Source organism: Coffea arabica, chromosome 2c, assembly GCF_036785885.1.
Source record: "Coffea arabica cultivar ET-39 chromosome 2c, Coffea Arabica ET-39 HiFi, whole genome shotgun sequence".
NCBI lineage: Eukaryota > Viridiplantae > Streptophyta > Magnoliopsida > Gentianales > Rubiaceae > Coffea > Coffea arabica.
The window spans coordinates 18899822-18917537 of record NC_092312.1 but is presented as its reverse complement, the minus strand read 5'-3'; the positions used below and the strand labels follow the sequence as shown (position 1 = coordinate 18917537).

Genomic DNA, 17716 nt, shown 5'->3' with positions numbered 1-17716 from the left:
ATGCCTTTTTTATTATTCATTAAATAGAACAAATAGAAAATGACAATCAAAACCATAAGCTTTTCATTAATCATTTCACGCAACCAGCCAAATAAGGCAGGCCAATACACCATCCAATGCTGCTAATCTGCTTCACTGATTATCCAGTCCCATATTTCTCATCGACCCCTTGAAACGTTTCCTTTTCACTTTTCCATCGACGCTTTGTGGCCAATTTTTTTTTTGTGCCAGGCACAAGGACATGAAAGAAATTGCTGTCTAATTAGTAGGATGGATATGAACATGGCCAGAATTTAGGGAAAGCTTGTTTTATACAATTCAATCAATCTGAGTTTTGAGTTGCATGTACTCAAAATTTTTACTCCTGATCACTAATTCTTGTGACCAGGCACTTGGGAAACTACATAGAAGCATAATGCAATTTGCTAGTGCGCAAAATGTCTTATCCCCACAGCAATAAAACTGAGACAGATCAAAGCTATATTAGAGCGGTAAAACTGTACAAGGGGGCATCTCAACTACCTACATTATCTTATCATTCACCACCGGTAACCAAAGCCAGTCTCCTCAGACCCAGTGTAGGAGTATAAGACTGCAAGTCAAAACCTAACTACCACTCACTCGTCTTTCCTCAGCCAAAGCTCATCCAATCTTGGGCTTCCCTCTGGGATATACAAGTTGGCGTGATCTTCATGACTCTGCAAAATTTCATCAAAATACTTGAGCCCGGGCTTATAAACTCGGCAGAAGTTGGAAGGGTGTCAATGGAGGGAAGGGTGTAAATACCTTCTCCTGAAACAACCAACCTGAAAGGAACGAAACCCACAAAGGGAGCAACTACCCAATTCAGCAGTTTTTCCACAACTCGGTTCAAGATTGTGCATCATCAGCATCCGAGTCACTCCCAGAGGAACTACCTGAATCCGAATCTGTACAAAGAGCCTCTAGCTGGTAAACATCCTATACAAACATTCTAAATCCGGGCAACACAGCTCAACCTTAAAAAGTAACACAAGAATCTATACCACTGGAAGAGGAAGAATCACTGCTTGAGCTGCTGGAACTGCTAGAACTACTACTGGCATGGCCATGATCTTGACCAACACCGTCATCTTTCTCAATTTCCACTGGGGGAAAGCTCGTTGCAGGCATGTCATCATCGATGTCCACATCCTCATCACCAGCTTCACCTTTCCTGGGTTTCTTTGTTGAATCATTCCTTTCACTAACCGCACCCTGTTGCAACATTTACAATAAAAAAATAAATTCAGCGTTAGTACAACCCAGGAGAAAACAAATGAACAAATTCGAATTCAGAATCCAACATAAGGACGGGTCAGCATATATTACCCCATCAACTTCCGCATTGGAGGTACTTGGTACAGCTGCTGCATTGTTGTTATTCATCATCAATGCCTGCCTCTTAGTTTTGCTAACCATCTTCTTCCAATTGGTGACAAATCTATCTAGCTCCCAAAGAGTCTCTGTGTCGAGGGCTTCAATGTCGAGCTCAATTTCATCACCCTCTTGCGCCAAATGCTCATTTCTCTTCCGTATAATCTGCACCAATTGTGGCATTTTCTCCTGAGGTAAACTCTGCAGCCCAATTCCAAGCTTATGCTTCTCCTCCATACTCATCTCTCTCTTATTCGGATCCTTAGCCCTTGGCTTCGGCTGCTTCGTCATTGCCGCTCTTACAGCTGTCTGTGATGGCATCGCAGGAGGAGCCCTCACAGGAGAAGGGGTTGGTACTGGGGATTGTGCTTTTGGAGGATTCAAGGGAGGTGGGGGATTGGAAGGGGTCGAAGCACTAGAATGAGCCTGCATTCTCTCCTGCTTCTTTACAACAGGGCTAGATTTAGGTTTTTTTGCCCTTTCTGGTGTTGGAATGTGATTCCAAGAACTTCCCTGCAATTCTTCTACCAAACCACCAAAACCACTGCCGCCGCCACCAGAAAACCCCCTACGATTACCAATTTTCTCCTCGATCGGCCTGAACAATTCCTCAAATCTGGCCAGAAGAAACTCAGCCCAGCCATGGACTTGATCCGTTTTAGGGTTATACAACAGAGAATTATTGAAAGTCAACCGCACGTCCGCTGCAAATTCAGCAGGGGAAGGATATTTGGCCATATTTGATTTCACAGTCCCCAAATCCATGGGCCTTTTCACAATTTGATGATAATCGTGAAGCCCTAAATTGACTGCATCAACAGGTGCATTAAATATCCAGCCGTTCTTATGTTTCATCAGCTTCGTCAAAATCTGCCTACATTCCTTCATCAAACCCTCATTATCCACGCTATTGCCAGCATTCCCGCCGGGTGCCCTATCTATGCCGTTAGGAAATCTTTTCGGATCTTTATTGGATCCTACAGGAATTGGCCTTTTATTGCCAGGCAGTTTCTTGGATTTTCCGTGAGATTTGGGATTGTGAGCGCTGTTGCAGCCGCTGAAATGACCGGACTCTATTCGATCTCGCAAGTTTCGGATCTGCTCCAGCTCAGAAAGCAGGCGTTTCCGCAGCTCCGACAGCTCGCTTTTGGTATAGGACGTGACGTTGTACGTCATATACCGGCCATGGTTGAATCCGTTTCGGTTGATTTCAGTTGTTGGAATTTGATTGAAAGAGTAGGCATCGTCGGACGCCGTCTGAGTAACGGCCGGCGAATTGTCGTGGTTCTGACGGCCGCCGCCGTTGACTGCTTGAGGGTGAAATTGCTTCTGCTTCTTCTTAGGGTTAGGGTTAGGGTTAGGGTTCAAGTAAGGTAATTTCCCCATGAATCCGCCACCAGATTGCGCCCAGCTCGATTCATTGCCGCTGGCTAAGACGGCGGAGGCCATGACGTGCACCGGCGTACGGCAGATCTCCGGGGGATTCGATCCCTTTCAAGTTGTTCGAAAAACATGTATCTTACAGAGCGTCTGCTCCACGCGCTCGACGAAATTTCCCGGCAAATCCTCCTCCGGTCACCGGCCTCCGGCAGCTATTCCGGCGAAAGGGATCTGGATGAATTTGTCGTGTGGAGGAAAGTAGAAGCGGATGCCAAAGGAGGTGTGTAGAGGCTAGGGTTTGGATGGATTGAGCGAGGAATGGGAGAGGGAGGGCAAGGCTTCTTAAAGGCGATAAGATCTACCCGTGAGATTTGCGGGCAGGATTGGGACCTTAGATGTAATTGTGATTGTTGATCCAACGGTGCACGTGAGTTTGTTTGCTGTCCGAGGGGGGTGCCCGGGATATCTGGCATATACGGTGGAGATGATAGGAACAGAACACGTGGAGGAACAGATGGCGTTGGATAGAGAGGTTTCCTGGAAGAGAGGGGTGCGGTATATATTAATTGAGTTTGAAGTGAATTTGGGTCGCATGTGTCGAGAATTTAGGGTTTTGTGGAAGAAACCCAACACACCCCAAGGCCCTCCCTCGCTCCCGCTGGGGGACCCGCGGGATGCTGAAATGGGGCCCAAGGGCAGGTGACGTGGAATTGGAGGTAGAAGACGTGAAGTAGAAGCAAGACGCGCATTCGCATGTGCGCAGCTGTCGACGTGTCAGGGAAGATGGTGTCAAACCCAGGGGCATCTTAGGAAAGTGACGACAACGTAAACGTTAAATTAACGCCGAAAGTCGTGAGACCGTGATTCCGCTTCTACCCTCGGAAGGTTCCTTTTCCCCCTTTCCCTTTTAATGGTCCCTCTAATGGTCTTTCCCGTATGGTTACTACAAACATGTTTGTTTTCAATAACCACATGCACATATTTTAGACGAAACAAAAACATCATTCTGTACACATGTCACCGTTTTTATTGCACAATTTTAGATAAACGCATGTACATACTTTAGACATGTTGGTGATCTAGTAAGGCCCGTCTCAATTGCAACTTTTTAGATTCTTTTTTTTTTTTTTAAGAAAAACATACCATGATGATGATGATGATGATGATGTGATATACATAAAGTGAAAAATTTTTTAAAAAAAAGATGATTAAAAAATATATCGAAAGAATTTTTCTCACAATCTAAATAAAGTCTGAATTTTGTTTATTTGTAAAATGTTACGTGAAAAAAATAAAAGTAAACTGCTTTTTTTTTTTTTGCATGTTATCATTTTTTTCCACGCAAATAGCGCATTGATTTAGTGATTTTTATTTTTATTTTGTGAGAAGCCTCGAGGACATACTTAGACAAACGAAAAGAATATCCCAATCAAAATTGACATAGCCTTGGAAGAGGTAATCCAATTTTAAGGTCATAAGAAGTTAAGATATTTAATCTATCAAATTAAGAAGAATAATTATACTTATAATTATCAGGTGTTGATATTAAAATAAATTTGTCACTTATACAATACTAAAAAAAATGCTGACTCTACTTTCATTGATTACAACATTTATACTAACAAATTCTAATTTCTAGAAACTATTAGCCAAGCTATCACTATCATTACTACGTAAGTATGTTTGGATAGTAGATTATTTAGAAAAATCACCGTAACAATTTTTTGCAACTGTGACCATTGAAATTGAGCAAATGTCTTCTTTTTTTAATAAGGCAGGTAAATAATTTTTAGGCAAATAGTTCATATCCACAGACGCAATGCTGTTGTTACCTTGGCAAACCAGAAAAATCAACTCTCCTAATAGAACGAATGTTTTTTTTTTTTTAGAGAAAAAAAAAAAAGAAAAGCAGAGAAAAGCGCCGAGTGTCCATTTCGCCGGTATACATACATAGGCACATAAAATAAAATAAAAAACGTTGAATCGAAAATGAGAGAAAAGTAAAAGAAGGCAACTAGTTGTTGAAAAAGGCAAAGTTGGGAATTCACACGATACAGCAGGGGCGTTGCCGTAGCTTTGCCCACGTGTGTCCCACGATTGACAGCCGAAATCAACTCTGGCACCACACTACTTTAAACTAACATTTACATAGGAGTATTTTTTTTTTTAATTGAAAGGAAAAAGGTGACGGTATAAAAAGAGTTTTTTTTTACACACACACACATATATATATATAGATATATGAGGACCCAGAGGCAGAGACAGTTCCAATCAGGACGGACACTTCCCTCCATTAAAAGCAGATCTCATCTCGTGTCTAAGCTGAAAGATGATACTCTACCTATGTGATTTCCTCCTCCGCTGTCACTTCATCAAGTCTCTTTCCGTGGAAATGCCCTGGAAGCCAAGCCCCGACGAGCTTTCCCTTCCACATCCCTCCTTCTTCTTCTTCTTCTTCTTAAGGAATATTTTCGATCCAGAGCGAGGCACGACACATCCATCGTCTGCAGAAGAAACCTTAAACCAATATCCGCAGAATTTGAGGTATGGCGCCCTGATTCAGCTCTGAATTCCAAATCTAATTAACTACCATATTTGTTCTTTCAAATCTTTTGGAACCCCCCCCCCCCCTTTTTTTTTTGGCCTTTTTGGGACGGCCTGGAGGAATAAACACTAGGGAAAAAGCAAAGCAGAAGTGGTACTAGTAAAAGTTCTGCTGCTAAGAATTTGCACCATGACTAGTCAAATACTACTAATCAGGCAGTGTAATCCTCTGTTTTCTTCAAGCTCAATCAAAGGTTTTTTTTTTTTCCTTTAAAAAAAAAAAAAAAAAGTCATTGGTTGAACCGACTTTCATGAAATATTAAAATATTTCGAGGAGGAGGTGCCGTCAGCCGGACCAAATAGACAAAAACAAGCCTAACCACAAGCAAGACCCCACCACAAGCTTAAGTTAGAACTATTTTCTGCCGTCTCATTTGGGGGCCGGACGCCCGGCTACTTTGAATTTGAAAATCCAAAAATTTGAATCAGGGTAAGTCGTCTATTCATATCATATCAGAGGCCAATTGTAGCAAAGATCGAGACTCGAGAGCCTCTATTCATGTACTATATACTAGTAATTCAAGGCAAGGAGCATCTCGTTTTGCAGATTGGCTTCTTGAGCAGGATGGGGATAGGCATACTTTGGTCTGTCTTATCATTTGACTGCAAAATTGACAGCATCTAGGGGCTGGGGGGACGAAGATATTGAACTAGACTGGAAAAACTGAGGAAATGAGATAGTCCTGCTTATTAAAAAAAGAAAAGTTTAAGAATAGTGAAAAAGGTGGAAATAGATAGTTTCTGGGCATTGCATGGAGACGAAGGTTTTGGAAGGCTCTATCCGGAACCAGAAACACAGGAGATCCTGAACTCCCGTAGAATCGGAACAAAAATAGCCGCAGAGGCTGCAAGACACTGGATATTCCCGCAGTCCCTCCTCTGTTAAGGTGCCATCTGGGGCGGCTGTGCACACGCGGCAAAATAAGGTGCTAAAGTAGCAGAAATCCGAAGGGGGATCAAAAAGGTGCAGAGGTTTTTGTACAAAGTACTAGAGTATTTATTAGAACTGCTTCTCCAAGAGTTCAAGTTGGAACTTTCAGGTCTGTCGGGGAGCAAACGATTGAAGGCGATCCATCCATACGCGATATCAATTGGCCCCCTTTTCCAAACCGTAATCGCAAGCCAGGATTATTCTTAATTTATTTTGACAGTAACTGCACCTCCGGTTCCGCGTGTCCAAGCCGACAAAAGCTATGGTTTTCGGTCTCAAATTATAGATTTATTTTCTCTTCGAGCAGGTGGTTGTTGGCGTATAAATTTACGCCTATGCCCATGATTATTGTGCATTTTAATTATAGCAAATATGCTACTGCTAGTATCACCACCTAAGTGGGCGAACCCTTGTTTTCTACCAAAAAATATCACATCTAAGTGGTTTGTTTCTAAAATAATGTGCCGTGCACCCGTCTGATCCGGTGGTGGTTCAGTTCCCTCCGAGTTATTCCTGGACTTCTTTAGATCTGCCTCCTCTTACTTAGTGTAGGATAGAATAGGTTTATTATTTTCGAAAAAAAAAGTATCAGTTAATAATTCTAATAAAAATAATAAATATAACGCTAAAACAAGCATTAACGGAAGGAAGGAAAATACTAAATACAAATAATTACATTAACAATCCTTCTTAGTCCAGGTGAGTTTTATTTTTATGAGACCAACTTGAGGAGTCATTATATTGAACATAGATTTTTTGAGTGAAGATTCTATAACAATCGGTGAAAAAGGGCATCCATCCACAGGTAACAATCGGCAACCGAATCACAGCTCTCTTCCCGCGAGATCATGCTACTACTTTTTGTGAGTGCCTTGGATTCTTTTCTTGTCAAGGCGGGTTATCGAGATTCTTAGGCGTAGTGATTACTGATTCAACGTTACAAACTCGCAGAGGATCTTAGTCGTGACAGGTCGGTTTCCCTGGCACCAACTTGGGTAAAGTGGTACTAGTGTATATTTGAGCTGATCAGAAAGAGAAAATGACACGCATAATTATTACCTCTTCTCTTCTTTTGGGAGCATTTACTCGGCCACGACTGCTTGTCATACGAACATACATATATATATATATATACACACACACACACACACACACACACACAGAGATAAAATGAATCCCTTGTCACAACCAAAATAGGGGGCTGGTCAAGGATTGATCCCCAAAAATGCAGAGCAGCATAAAGAAATAAAGGTACATAAATGAGTATGAGTTCGTAGCAGCACAAATTAAAAGTCTTTACACGATCGACTTAGATTTATTTTTTATTCTATCTGGTCTAGAAGAAAAAAGAGAAGTAAACATAAGATTAGGGCCAACCAGGAACAGCTGTGAAATCACAATCCTGGCTAGTCCACGAAGATAACAGAGGGATCGCAGCAACACTCGTCCAGAAGACAGCAGCAACATAAAGCCGCAAGGCTGCAGAATATGTATTGCACACACGAAATCAATCCACATCCCCGTTATCTAGTCTAGATATAAAACAGCAGTGTAGTAAATTTGATCATTCCCATAAATGACCCAAAAGAAAAAACAAACTGAAAATGTTCAGAAAAGAGAGGAAGGTTATGTCCCGGACGCGTACCATCCCTCGAGAAAACCAGTCTCTTTCTTAGGTGGGGGAGCAGCTGTATACTGATACTGGGGTGGTGCCATCACGGGAGGCCCCTGATAATATCCTGTCCCAAGTCCCAACAGTTATGTTCTGAGCTCTAGGAGTATAGCAATTAGCACAGCAAAGATAATATATGAAATTTCACACAACTTTTTTGGACTCCACACTTATCGAATTGTCGATCACTACGAAAGCATCAGTAGAGTAGAGGACAAATTGAGGACTTTCCGAGAAAGTGTTTTATTTACCTTGAGGAGCGTAGGGATATGCATACTTTGGAGGCTCGCTCATACTGTGTATTGATGAAATACCCAGGCTGCACAAATATATGTGCCAAACGAAACTTGGAAGTATATGTATATATGAATCTGCGGGGAAGGGGGTTTTAATTTAAATACAGTAGCCTGTTTTCATCTGCTGGTGCAAACCTTTGGATATATATACACACATACAAACAGCAGAGGAGAGGAAAAGTTTCAGGAGAACAAGGCATTAGATTCTTCTTCTTTCCTGAGGAAAAAGAATCACTTTTGACAAATGGGCAGGAAAAAGAAAGGCTCTAGAGAGAGCTGGGTTCAGTTTGAGAATTTAGACCAGAGTTTTTAATTGGACTCCCTCCCAAGCAGCTGTGATATAATTTGACATTGGGGATTTGTGGAGTACCATCCCATGACGGCCTCCCCAATCAGCGTACATAAATATAATGTTGGGCATATGGCAAACGTGGCTCAAAGAAATGCAAAAAGGGCCTGAATTGTGAACGACGACCTCTGAATCAATCCCCATATGCTTATCCTTTACTTGCATTCGAGTCCAAAGCATATATTTGACTATTTCCCCGCTCCTTTATCTTCGTGAAATTGAACTTTCGGCCCCAGTAGCGAGACGAGGAATTCGACAATTTTTTTTTCCCCAATGGTCCTTCTCGGGTCTAAAATTTGTACTAGCTTTTTTGCTTTGGGTTTTGGATAAAAATCAAAGAAGGATTCAACATGGATTTAAGTTCCGCTTGACAAAAATTCACTGTGATGTACAAATATTTCAATTCAAACTCTTCTAAGTATTCCTCAAAGAGAAAATTATTCCCGAGCTATAACCAGGAGAATGACAGACATCCGCTAGTAATCTAATCGAACTGCTCAAAAACTTGACTCGGACTCGGATTGACCAAGCTCGATAAGCCGAACAAGTCGAATTCGAGTATTCATATGCAATGCTCAAAAGCTCAACATCGAGCTTTTTAATTTTAATTTTTTAATATATTATTAAATTTTATACTGTGAGCTAACATCAACTTGATTACATCCCTACAATGAACTAACTTCTTGATTTAAGTTCCGTTTGACAAAAAATTAGTGTGATACAATACTTCAATTCAAACCCTTCTAAGTATCTCTCAAAGTTGTACGATTGACTGGTGTCTGAGTTGAAAATTATTCCCGGCCGAGCCATAAGCAGGAGAATGACAGCAATCAGAAAGGAGGCCCAGCTATGAGCTAACGTCACGTCAACGTTGGAAGATTTTTCAGAGGAAGAAACGGGCGGGAATGGACACACTAGAATATGCACGAAATCAATCAATTTCATTCATCAGTACCTGGTGGTGGTGCGGTACATTTCTTCAGTTCTCTGTTTCTTAAGATTGGCAAGCAATCAAGATGTGGTGCATGATCCGATATTCTGATATTAAACATCCTTTACTTTTGGTTTTTGATGTTGCGGAGGCGAAATGCATGGAGCCATTCAGAGCAGGTATCCATCGGAAACGTTCGTGCCGATTACTAATTCATCACTACTACTACTACTACTTATTTATAACATTGAGTATAAGCATTAGAGCCGATTTAGTGGCTCCTAAATAATGAGCATAAGCATTGGAGTTGATTTAGTGATCAGGAGGCGATTTTCAGAACTCTTCTATTGCCGCCAGCCAACCAGTTTCATGGTTTAGGCTGGCGGCGGAAATTATGCCACCCTTTACAGAGATTCCTTTTCGGAAACAACATATACACACCGGTGCAGAGAAGTACGGCGAAAGCTGTCAAATCCAAAACCACGAGAAATGTGAATCTTCTAAATTAAAAATTGCCAGATAGTGATGGTGGCGGCAATTGGTGCTTGGCTAGCCAACTTTTTAAAAGAAGCGGCTGGCTGGAACACACACGGTTTTCCTGCCCCACACCACACGCTGTAGTGTACTGTAAGAGATCATAACTGGCACTGGTGGAGTATTTCGTGCGTCTGGATTGGTTATTTTCTAAAAAACAAAATTTCTAAATATAATATCACAATAAAAATAATTCAAAAACATTTCATTCATATAATATATTAAATATTTCAATTCTTTGCTGTACGAATGACTTTCACATTTCCAATTCGTGGGATTGGCTTTTTCTTTTTTCTTTTTTTTTTTTTTTTTTTGTTGGGGGGGGGGGGGGTCCTTTTCAAGTTGCATTTGCTTGCATTTTATAGATCCAAGACAGTGAGAAAGAATTAATAGTATAGCTTATCTGGAAAAAGACAGTACTGCATTCACAGACAACAAATTAACAAAAAAAAAACAGAGTAATGAGATGCACATAGTACAGGAAGCTATCGTCTTGGCTCAGTCCCCTCCGAATTACCCCAAAACCTCTTCAGGCCCTTTCTTTCCCTGTAATATTGGAAACTATCGTATAAAAAAAAAAAAAAGATGCACATAATAGTAAATCATAGTAGTAATTTGTAGCTTTCTCTCATGACTCGTGATTGCACATAAAGTCCTATTAGAACTGTGTGTACGAAGACATGTAATTTGTGATGATTTTTTTCTACTCACATTTTGAAACTCGAAAGAAATAGATATAAATCAACGCGAGTAAAATTGCCAGATCTTTTTCTCATGGAAAACGCGGACCGAAGCCATTTTCTATTGTTATCTAGTGTGTGTGTCTCTATGTATGTGTGTGTGTGTGTGTGTATATATATATATATATATATTTTTTTTTTTTTCGGGGTGTAAGGGGGAGGCCTCTTGTATTTACCGTTTGGTCACATGATCAGCCGACTTGGACGTTTCTGTCTAGCAGACTAGAATTTTCGAGGCCCAAAACATAACGGGCCTGTCTGCAGATTTTCCTGCCCCCTGTGAGTATTTGGTAAATGTTTCATCCGAATATGATAGAACGACTGTGAAAAACCCGCTTTGTTCCCAAGTCTCAACATCTATTATTTTGTGTCTACTGAATATCCAAACAAATGCCTGGACAAGTTTTAGCCGCGTCGAAGTGGTAAGTTTGCTTAATTGGTGATGACGGCCCAAAATGCATGGGCTTTTGATGGTGTCCTTTTTTTTGAAACCTTTTTGGCACGTGTTTATTCAATTATGGAAAAAGCGAGGGTTAACTCCACTTTGTCCCCCCAAACTTTGGACGATTACCCACTTCAGTTCTTAAACTTTAAAATGGGACACTTAAGTCCCTAAACTTATAAATACCTCATACTTAAGTCCCTAAACTTATAAAATGGGACACTTAAATCCCTAAATCCTTATAAAATGGGACACTTCGACCACCAACGGCATTCAGAATTTGTTAACAAATTTTCTTAAATGGGAGGTATTTATAAGTTTAGGGACTTAAGTGTCCCATTTTGAAGTTTAGAGACTGAAGTGGGTAATCGTCCAAAGTTTAAGGGGACAAAGTGGTATTAACCCTTAATGAAACTTTGCATCTAATCTTTTCAAATTCTCCTATCACTTTACGACAAGAGTAATGCCCAAGCACGATGGGACGAGGGAACGAACGAGTTTAGTGGTTCGGAAGCAGAAAATGTGAGTAAAGGTTTCAGATTTGAACCCTTCCGTTTAATTACATTATAGTGGGGTCGAAAAGAGAAAAAGGAGATCATTTAAAATCAAAAGGAAACTTCCCGGAAAAGTAGTAATACTAGGGATCCGTTTGATTCAATGCAAAATATTTTCAATGGAAAATGTCTTCCATGGAAAATTTTATCGAGGAAAATAATTACCTTCTCTATGTTTTTTCTGATGTTTGGAAGTAGATAGAGACTACAAATCTTTAGTGGGCTATTGCACAAGTTGTGAGTTTTGTTCTGAATCTTAAGGTTAGTGGAGAAGCATGAATGGATAGTCTTATGACTTGCACCTGGACATGGAAAATAACTTCAGTTCATTTAGATGGAAAGTCATTTTACACCATCTGATGTAAAATATTTTCGATAGGAAAAAATTTTCCCAAAGCAATAACCCAACCAAACAATAGAAAGTCAGGAAAACATTTTCTGGAAAATATTTTCCTTCCAAACAAACAGGCCCTAGTAGTGAATTTTTTTCCACTTTGTTTGTCCTCATTCTATCGAGTGTGAAAGAGATAAGATGGAGCGGCCCCTTTTTCCTGTTACGCGTAATTGCAAAGTCTGATTCACTTGCAGTAATTAGTAGTGTATGAGAAGGCAACAACAGCATCTTTTCGACAAATGGACTTGTTTTCACTTGATGGTCACGCGTCAAAATCATTGAAGAATCAGAGAGGAAATTATTGTTGATGTTGAGGGGAATTCATTACAATTGCTTGTCTAATTTATAAGCAATCCACATGGAAAGCTAGAAATATCTAAACCAAGTCAAAGAAGCTGCAGAGAAAATCAGGCCACATTGATAATTTCTTGATATTTGGAACTGAGCAAGCAAATGAAAGCAACTGTCCAGTATGTTGTAGGTATTCTTGGCCATGGCTAGGGACGAAGAACAGGAATTTAATTGGAAAATAGACAAGGACGCTTTGGAACTAAGGTGAGCATTAAGTACGAAGCAGGGATATTTGTGGTCCTTCTACAGTTGAAACCTGGTAGGGATTTCATATTCCGTGTGTATAAAGTATAATGTACGTATGATCACTCATTTTTGAGCTCTTATAGCCTACTAACAAGTGGAGCGTCGTTTTTGGCACGGTAAAAGCAGAATATCCTATCCTAAACTACATAAAGCGCAGAAGGTCGAGCTACAGTTGATTGTGCCGGTTTCGCTGTGGTTTTGCAGCTGATTTCTTCCTTTTTGGTCTTTTTTCAGGCTCCATGCAGCGGCTTTGCTTCCTGTTCCGCTTGTCCTCATTTCTTTTTTTGTTGCTTTGTTCCCATTGTACCCTTTCCTTTTTGTTCGTTTGTAATTTGCCAATCAATTTTGTCCTTTTGTTTCCTCGATCTTTTCCTCCCGTCGTTTTGCTATCTTCAAGCCGCGTATGTTGACCAAAGTATTTTTATGTTTACAATTTTACCACTTTTTTTATATTTATTCCCTTACTTATTAACTTCCTCTAAAACATGTATATTAACAAACATATTAAATATCAAAAAAAAATATGCAGGTTGCTATATACACAAACATATTAAATATCAAAAAAATATGTAAGTTGCTAAAAATCCTATGTACATCTAATAAATACAAACGAATAAAAATTCTATATGTATCTAATCAATATATATAAATCGATTATGGTGTTTTGTATTAATGCAGATTAATGAAAATCATATATATTTAGCATGCATCTAATACATATAAATTAATAATACTACTTTGTATTAACATATAATAAGTGTTATTTATGTGAAATAATTATAATTTTGACACTATTTCTAAGTTTATAATTTTCCGTCCTTCTTTATATTTATCCGCTTATTTATTAACTCACTTATTTATTAACTTTGTCAAAAGTGTGTGTATTGAAAAAAAAATATTAAATATCAAAAAATTACGCAGGTCACTAAAAATCCTATGTATATCTAATACATACTAACGAATAAAAATTCTATATGTATCTAATCAATATATATAAATCGATTATGTTGTTTTGTATTAATGCAGATCAATGAAAATTATACGCGTTTAACCTATATCTAATATATATAAATTAATAATACTGCCTTGTATTAACATATAATAAGTGTTATTTATATCAAATAATTATAATTTCGAGACTATTTCTATATTTATAATTTTCTCTCCCTTTATGTTGATCCGCTTATTTATTAACTCGCTTATTTATTAAATTTGTCAAAAGTGTGTATATTGACAAAAATATTAACTATTAAAAAAATACGCAAATCTCTAAAAATGCTAATGCACATCTAATACATAAAATAGCCTTCTTTTTATATTTATTCGCTTATTTATTAATTTTTTCCAAAATATATGTATTAGCAAAAATATTAAATATTATGTATTAGTAAAAATATTAAATATTAAAAAATATGCAAATTCCTAAAAATCCTACGTACATCTAATATATGCAGATGAATAAAAATTCTATGTGCATCCAATCAGTATATATAAATCAATTATGCTATTTTGTATTAATACGAATCAATGAAAATCATATGTACTTAACATGTATCTAATATATATAAATTTAATTGATTTTCTCAAAAATGTATATATTAGCAAAAATATGCAAATCGCTAAAAATCCTACGTGCATCTAATATATGCAAATGAATACAAATTCTATGTGTATCCGGTCAATATATACAAATTGATTATGCTATTTCGTATTAATACAAATGAATGAAAATCATATGTACTTGACATGTATCTAATATATATAAACTTAAAAATAAATCAATCCAATATTTATTGATTCAAAAAACAATTATTCAATCAATAGATACAAATATATGATTCTAAATTTATAATTTCAAATTGTTAAAAATCCTTAATTTGCATATATTATATTTATGAATTTATATTCTTCACTATATTTCTTTTCTTTTAGTTTTTCTAATACTAAACTCTTCCACTATCTAACACACGATCTTAAATCTTTGGTAAGTTTCATACAAATCACATTCCAATCAATATAATTCATACACTACATTGCTACTATCATTTCATAATACAACTACGTTTTTTCCCTATTTTCTATCTCAGGTACTCATTGGTGATATACCCTCGCATATACAAACAAACAATATAGGAGTCATCAATTGCTATCATGCTAAAAGTCGATGGATCTTTCAGCTAGAAGGAATAGAAATAACAGAAAGCTAGCCAATATTCGCACAAAAACACTTCTTACATTAAGGAAGTGTCATCCTGTTCACCATGCTCAATGAAAATAATTATCATCTGCAATTCTTCAGTAGAGACTTTATCCAACAATCATAATTAAACGTGTCCACTACAACTTCTTGCACATCGCAGTTATCTGTTCCCTAAATTTTCTTTATTCTGCTTCCACTTATATTTAACAGTATAAAAATAAACATATCGAAATTATTTTGAATTATTAATTTATCTCAACTCTTAAAAAATGATTTACATTCCATTAATTTAAATAATATTTACATCCTGTTACTCTTAAAAATTAAATACAAATCACAACAATATTACTATATCTATTTATAAATATATTAATCCAATATATTATTCCAACCCTACTATCATATAAAACACTCTAAATATTAATTAATAGATAAATCTTACATTACTCTTCAACAATCAATAATAGGCACCCTGCAAAACTCAGCGGGGCACAATGCCTAGTTCAATCTTTACGCAGCGAGAAACCTAATCTCAATGTCTAAACAGATTCGCGAAGACTCAGAGGTTCAACTAGAAAATGACAGTTTTGACTTACAAAACCAATCCTTTAAACACATAAACACCTCTACTTACTTTAGACAAAACAGAAACATTTTTTTTTTCAAATCAAAACTATGCACTGTTGCACACCCTTTAAATTTTAGTGTACGGATAGAAGTTTAAATCCTTAATTTACATCTTATTAAAAAAAGTAACATTAAATGACTTTGGCTGCTCCTAAAAGTCTCTCTTTATATATATAAATAAATATATCCAATTTTAATCACCGTCATGGTCAAGTCAGGCTCCCGAAACAATAATAGGTGACTACTGCTGCTAAAAGTGACATTCGATGAGCTATCGGCCAATCGGCGAATGAAAGCAATGCCGGTGTGAAACGGAGAGGGTCAAGTCACAAGTGGGTAAGCAGCGACTGCGTTGATCGGGAAATAGAGAAAAATATCTAAACTTCTTTGTCATTCCCCGTCTCATCTCATTCGAAAGGAAGAAAATATCTAAAACTACGAAGTCTTGAATCAAAAGATTAGAATTGGTGGATGGGACCTGAACCATGATGGTGCGTTGCTTCTATGAGAATACATATCATCCATCCATGCATGTGTCAATCTGTATATCTGCGCCTGCGGAAATTCAATCTGCGGCTATTCCCTTTCATAACTCACAATTTTTTGTATGAGTGTTTCGATAAATGGACCCTGCGAAGACACTTCAAAAGCCGGCAACTTTTGCAATCTGCGGCTATTCCTTATCTCACTTTTCTTAGTTGTCTTTTTTTACTTTTTTTCCCCCTTAGTTGTCTTGTAGTGAGTAAATATTTTAGCAGACTAATCTATCTAACAGTGGTAAGGCCCCACGAGAGAAGACTACAACATTTAACTAAAACTTTTCGCGCTACCGTCGACCCCATGACGTGGATACACATACAAGGACTAATATTTTAAAACTCGGATCATTAATTAAATCGATGAGCGGTTTAGATCAAAATTTAATTTTAATTTATTTTTTTAAAATAATTTATATAAATATATACATATACATACACACACAAAATAAGACATGCAATAGACTAATTTAAAATTTTAATATTTTCAAAAATAAAATTTTAAATTATAAGTTGAAACAAATAAATTTCATCTCGATCTCAATTATATCTACAAAAAATAATCTTAAATCCAACTCAAAAAATGCCACAATATTTTGAAATTATACAAAATTCATGCCTATGATAATTAGACATTATGAGTTTAAATTTTAATTCATGTTTTTTAAATTCAAAGATTGCAACTTAAAAAAAAAAGAAGAAACTTGGAGTTTGGAGGAAGTCAGGAGAATCGAAAATAGAGATGCAAACTTGATAAAAAGCAAAAAAATGATATGAAAGTGAGTGGTTGTGGTAGTTAATAATTAGCTTTTAGAGTTAAAGAAATATAATTATTTTTTTAAATTTTTTTCAATTTAATAGACAAAAACAAAATTAAACGATAGAAGAAAATATCAATAAATTGAACTAAAGATGTTTGATTAAAAAGGGGATGATAAAAGAAAAGAGAAGAGAAAGAGAGTTGAAATTTTTTTTTAAAAAAAGAGTCATGAGAGGATAAGCTTGCTTGGATTGCTTGTTTCCGTCGAAAAATATTGTCGTTTTCCGTGATCACATTTTCCTATCACTTTTTTCCCTCACATATATTAAATCGCTACAGTAAATTTTTCATGAAAAATGACGAAAAATACAATCCAAACACAACCTAAGATTTTGTAGAGAAAATTGAGGAAAAAAAAAAGGAGATTTATTTTTACATAAATGTGGTATAAAAAGAGACTAATTGAATGTGAAGGTGCAATAGTTATTACGCTGCCCTTTTACAGCAAAGGTCTCGAGTTTGATTTTTGCTAGCTATATTTTGCAAAACTTTAAAAAAAATATTAAGGGACAAACTGAAAAGCGGGAATCACAGGTTCGATCGATTTTGATGAGCTTGACCGGTCTTGACTAGTTATTTGACAATTTCAACTGTAGTATAGAATTGGACCGGTATCATGATTGATTCGCAATTCAACCGATCGGTCTGATCCGATTTTCAAAACATGGATAAGAACAGCAATTAAAGTGAAATCTTTTAAATTCTTTTCTCTTT

General features: G+C 37.2%; 1 protein-coding gene and 2 long non-coding RNA genes across 5 annotated transcripts; 1 reads left to right on the top strand and 2 right to left on the bottom strand.

The window, feature by feature from the left end:
• Window positions 1-292: 292 nt before the first annotated feature.
• Window positions 293-3091, bottom strand: LOC113726564 (transcription factor GTE7-like). 3 transcript variants are annotated; one of them, XR_003457537.2, is made up of 4 exons: window positions 1351-3091; window positions 1026-1236; window positions 787-929; window positions 293-698 (listed from the first exon to the last, which is right to left on the bottom strand). XR_003457537.2 is itself a non-coding variant. In XM_027250351.2 (3 exons), the coding sequence occupies exons 1-3, from the start codon at window positions 2842-2844 to the stop codon at window positions 871-873; spliced, it is 1764 nt and encodes a 587-aa protein (XP_027106152.2). In that variant the 5' UTR covers window positions 2845-3091; the 3' UTR covers window positions 627-870. The 3 variants fall into 3 exon arrangements, 1 of the variants encoding a protein (XP_027106152.2); XR_003457538.2 differs by having other exon boundaries at window positions 807-929; XM_027250351.2 differs by having other exon boundaries at window positions 627-929.
• A 1461-nt stretch (window positions 3092-4552) lies between these two features.
• Window positions 4553-6820, top strand: LOC113726562 (uncharacterized). The gene is made up of 2 exons (XR_011839115.1): window positions 4553-5319; window positions 5927-6820. It is a non-coding gene; the product is annotated as an uncharacterized lncRNA (long non-coding RNA).
• Window positions 6821-7548: 728 nt separating this feature from the next.
• LOC113722577 (uncharacterized) lies at window positions 7549-8669 on the bottom strand. The gene is made up of 3 exons (XR_003456762.2): window positions 8234-8669; window positions 7956-8049; window positions 7549-7789 (listed from the first exon to the last, which is right to left on the bottom strand). It is a non-coding gene; the product is annotated as an uncharacterized lncRNA (long non-coding RNA).
• Window positions 8670-17716: the final 9047 nt, after the last annotated feature.

Excerpts from the sequence above, each read along its gene's own strand:
- LOC113726564 (XM_027250351.2), bottom strand. The coding sequence starts at position 2,844 with ATGGCCTCCGCCGTCTTAGCCAGCGGCAATGAATCGAGCTGGGCGCAA. Across the intron at positions 1,237-1,350 it reads CCAATGCGGAAGTTGATGGG|GGTGCGGTTAGTGAAAGGAA; the intron begins GTAATATATGCT and ends ATGTTGCAACAG. Across the intron at positions 930-1,025 it reads TGATTCTTCCTCTTCCAGTG|ATTCGGATTCAGGTAGTTCC; the intron begins GTATAGATTCTT and ends CTCTTTGTACAG.